The 4,077-nt window shown below is 61.1% G+C and overlaps 1 protein-coding gene across 1 annotated transcript in view; it reads left to right on the forward strand.

Moving 5' to 3' along the window:
• Positions 1 to 823: 823 nt before the first annotated feature.
• MNEG_10503 (GCN5-related N-acetyltransferase) overlaps positions 824 to 4,077 on the forward strand; it is a gene marked incomplete at both ends in the record, with an annotated part of 4,113 nt that continues 859 nt past the window's right edge. Inside the window, 6 exons of the mRNA XM_014041023.1 lie at positions 824 to 913; positions 1,164 to 1,234; positions 1,448 to 1,528; positions 1,776 to 1,827; positions 3,125 to 3,295; positions 3,597 to 4,007. Coding sequence (XP_013896477.1) covers positions 824 to 913; positions 1,164 to 1,234; positions 1,448 to 1,528; positions 1,776 to 1,827; positions 3,125 to 3,295; positions 3,597 to 4,007 — 876 coding nt within the window. The remainder of the gene's footprint in view (positions 914 to 1,163; positions 1,235 to 1,447; positions 1,529 to 1,775; positions 1,828 to 3,124; positions 3,296 to 3,596; positions 4,008 to 4,077) is intronic.

The following is a 4,077-nucleotide window of genomic DNA, read 5'->3' on the forward strand; positions in this document are numbered from 1 at the left end:
TGTGCGTGCATGCATGCGTGTGTGCTTGTGCCGTGTGTGTTGGGAGGTACGTGGCCGCATGTGCGATGGGAAGTGTTAGATGTGTTAGCGTGTTTTTGGGAGTTAGACGGCGCACGGAGAACGGCAGGCAAGCACTGCACATCGATGTTTTTTGGGCAAAGGCGCACATGCAGGGATGGCATGTTTGTCGCATGGGCCAACGCGCTGGCGGGTTTGAGGCAGCAGGTCTGCCCATGCTCTTGTGGCTTCATTTAGCAAAGTCATTTTGCATCAGCCGCCAGGCAGGTCGCCATGCCGGAGATGACCGGCGCGGCGTCGCCCTTGCCGGTCATCCGCCCGCGCCACTGCATACGGTATGTTACGGTATGACACCTTGACATTGATCCGCTTGACAGGTCGTAACCCCTCCATATTTCTGATTTAGCGATCCTCCAGTCGCGAGATCCGGGAGATCTGGTAATCGCGACGCGTTATATGTTTTGGCGAGCAAATGTTGACTCAGTTACTGTTACACACACACAGCTACTGAAAACTCTGCTTATTTGCTACAGTAGTGATACTGTAGTTTTGGGTTGGGCCTGCTCTGCCAATCCCTGTCATACACGTACTTGAGCTTCAAATCTGGAACATTCGCATTGGTGTGGCCGCCAAAATCACACACGCGGAGGCGAGCACTTGCGCAGGCGAGCCGCACACGATTCGCCGCGCACACCGGCGCCAGTGCCCCTGCACGGGCTGTGCCATGACGGTGTCAGCGGATGCGACTGCCTTTCAGGAGGCATCCCTGCAGCACCTCGATGTGCTGGTGGCAAACAACATAGCCATGGCGCACGAGACAGAGGGCCTGGACCTGCCGCCAGCCACCATCCGCAAAGGCGTACAGGCGGTGCTTGAGGGCACACACGGCGCTCAGGTGGGGGGTGAGGGTGAGCAGCGGGTGTGACTCCAGGATGGGAGATGACGCAGCAGAGCGGACAGCCTCTGGGCGGTTGAGGTTGGTCCGCAAACAAGCGGCACCGCAGCTCTCCTGATGAGCGGGAAGCTCTGGACATGCGGTGCGGTGCGCACAGACCACACCAGGCAAGGCTTGCGCCCACCCGCTCGTGTCTTAGACCGCAGGCCCCTCAGTGCGCCGGCCTGTTGCTTGAACGACCCTCCTCCAGGCCCGTTACTACATCCTGACTCACCCTGGTGACGGCACAGTGCTGGCGCAGCTGATGATCACTTTTGAGTGGTGTGTTTGCGCAAGTGCGGGCGGGCGTGTGGGAAGGGCGCGTCGGCATGGGGTTGATGCTGCAGGGAAAGGATTGGCAGATGCAAACTGCAGAAAGTCGTGTTGTGCATCTGCTGCCGCATGCAACTTTTTCTCTTGCAGAATTTCTGTTGCTGAACGGGACGGGCCCCGCGCATGCTGCGCTCAGGCCAATGCAAAACCCCCGCCCCGCAGGTCTGACTGGCGTGCCGCCCAGGTGTGGTGGGTTCAGAGCGTGTATGTCCCACAAGCGCACCGCCGCAAGGGCTACTACCGGTGCGCTGTCATGTTCTCCCCAAAGTCATTCACGTGATGAATATGCGAGAAGCGCCGCCACCCCATACATTTCAAGCCACGTGCATGTTACAAGGCTCATGCCTAGTGTTTTGTGGGTAGGGGTACGGCCATGTGGCGACAACAGTCAAAACCTTTCAAACATACCTGACATGCCACCTCCCCTCCGACGGGCACCTGTTGCATGTGCATGGCGGTCCTGCCTCTCCCCCGTTGCTCATCATCCCAGGCGGCTGTATGAGTTGGTGCGGGAAGAGGCGCGCAAGGCGGGGGCTGCGGGGGTGCGGTTATATGCGGACGATCACAACGCAAAGGCCCATGAAGCGTACAAGGCGAGTGCATGGGTGTGCATGTTGGCGAATGTGAGCACATGTGCTCATGGTTTGCTGGTGTGCGTGTTCTCTTGGTGTGTGTTTGCGAGTGTGCGTTTGATGTGCGCGTGTTTGCGTACGTGTGTATGGGCGTGTGACCTGGGCGGTTTGTGGGGCGGCAGCAGCGGCTGTTCTGCCTAGGGGAGGCGCCCCGCCATTGCATGTCGCCCCTGACGCCTGAATTGCGGTAGATGGGGGCGCAAACGGGCTGCTGTTGCTGGACCCGCTTGCGCAAGCTCCCGGCAAAGGCTGCGGCTCTTGGCGTGGTGTTTTCATGTCATCACGCATTCGCTGACATCTCCCCATGTGGTCCCCGCTTGCCCCTCCATCAACACGCAAACAGCGGCTGGGGATGACCTCGCATTACTCTGTTTTTGAGGACATGTTTGTTGGCTACTGAGGCTCCAGCTCCCTCGCACCGCCTGCACGTGGCTCATGACCTAAGGTTAACCTGCTGCACCTACTGTATGTTACTGAAATTGCGCTAATGGGCTTCTACGCTACATGGCCGGGGTTAGACGTGACAGCCCTGTGATGCCACAGCAAGCTGAACGGTCAAACGGGTGTCGTTGCCAGTGACCGATGCACGGTGCAAAGAACGTGCAGCTCATGTGCTCCGTCAGCACACTAGCTGGTGTGCAATCTGGTCGAATCAAGCGGGTCCCTGCAACAGCAACAGCAGCAGCAGCCGTGCAGCTGCACTTGCGTGCCAGGTGCGCCCAAGCAGTTTTATCAGCATTTCTCGTCTCCACGGTTGGTGCAATTTTTCGACCCAGAATTTGTGGCAATGATCAGGTCCCGAACAAATTCAGCATCAAACGTGCATCCTTGCCGATCTTTCAATAGGCGGAACACCAGATCAGTGTCCATCGCACCTTGCGCCTGCATGAGGACATAAGAATGCACAAGATTATATCATCACGCCGCGGCAGCTGCTGTTGCATGGCACTGCCAGCCGGGGACGACAACCTTCCCCTGCACTTGCGCCCTCCGGTCAAACGCATCGCGTTCGACATGCCACCTGCACCCCCCTGCTTCTACTTCATTCTGGTAAACAGATCTGTTACCATATAATGATCTCAGGGCCCAACTCGGCGTGCCCTGGGTCCCTGGTATCTCGGCTGCGGTGCGACCGACTGCGACGCCGCCGCGGCTTTTCCCATGCATGCCCCCCTGCTGCTTCTGCTCCCGTGCTGCCCCCCGCCAGGACGAGACCTCCTCAAATCCAATCCCCAAGAGGCCGAAAGACTGCCCGCCCTGCAACACGTACTGCAAAACGGAGGGCCTGCAGCCGCTCTGCATCAACCGCAGCAACCGCGACTTTGCGGGCCCCTGCCACGCCGTGCGCATCCGCGACGCCGCGCTCTACGAGGCCCAGGTGATCCCTGGACTGCTGGTTGGCAATTACAGAAGCTCGGTGGCACTAGGAGGGTGTGCAAACACATATCTTGGGAGTCTGGTCCGTGTTGAGATGGGCGCAGCGCCCCGCCTGCTGCAAACGAAATACACAGGCAGCAGGCCCTGCAGGTCGCTGGCTACATCGTCCTGCTTCCTGCCACTGCCACGGCAGCGGCGCGCAGGGGCTGCATGTGCTGGCCTTGTCGCCCTGAGCCCCCTCCCTGAATCACAGCAGCTCGCCCTCGCCTGCGCACGCACCCCCTTCCCGGCCCCACCCTCAGCCCAGTCCACCCCGCCCCAGCCAACCCCCTGCCATCCCCGTCACCAACATCGCTCAGGAGCGCGCGACGCCGCTGAACCTGCGGGAGGCGCGGCGCTACACCGCCGAGATGCTGTTTCGCTTCCCGCAGCCCTCCTTCGAGCAGTTCAATGCAATGCAGGCCGGCGACGAGATCGTGAAGGCCAACGCCGCCGCCCGCATCGTTGCGGAGTTCAGGCGCATCGTCGGCGGCAGGCTGGGCGCCCGCAGCGCGGCGCCCCACTGCCGGGACCCCAAGGCCGCCGGGGAGGCGCTGCTGGTCGCCTTCGCGTGCGCGCAGGCCGCGGCGTTTGCACTCGTGCTGCTGACGAGCGCGGGGGACGTGGTCAGGGGCCAGGAGCCGGAGGGGGTGCCGCTGCTGCAGCGGGAGCTGGTGAGGCGGGCGCTGCGTGGCCTCGGCAGGGACGCGCCTGGAGACGGCGGCAAGAGGGTCAAAGTGAGGA

The sequence above is a fragment of the Monoraphidium neglectum genome, assembly GCF_000611645.1.
Source record: "Monoraphidium neglectum strain SAG 48.87 unplaced genomic scaffold scaffold02343, whole genome shotgun sequence".
NCBI classification, from domain to species: Eukaryota; Viridiplantae; Chlorophyta; class Chlorophyceae; order Sphaeropleales; family Selenastraceae; genus Monoraphidium; species Monoraphidium neglectum.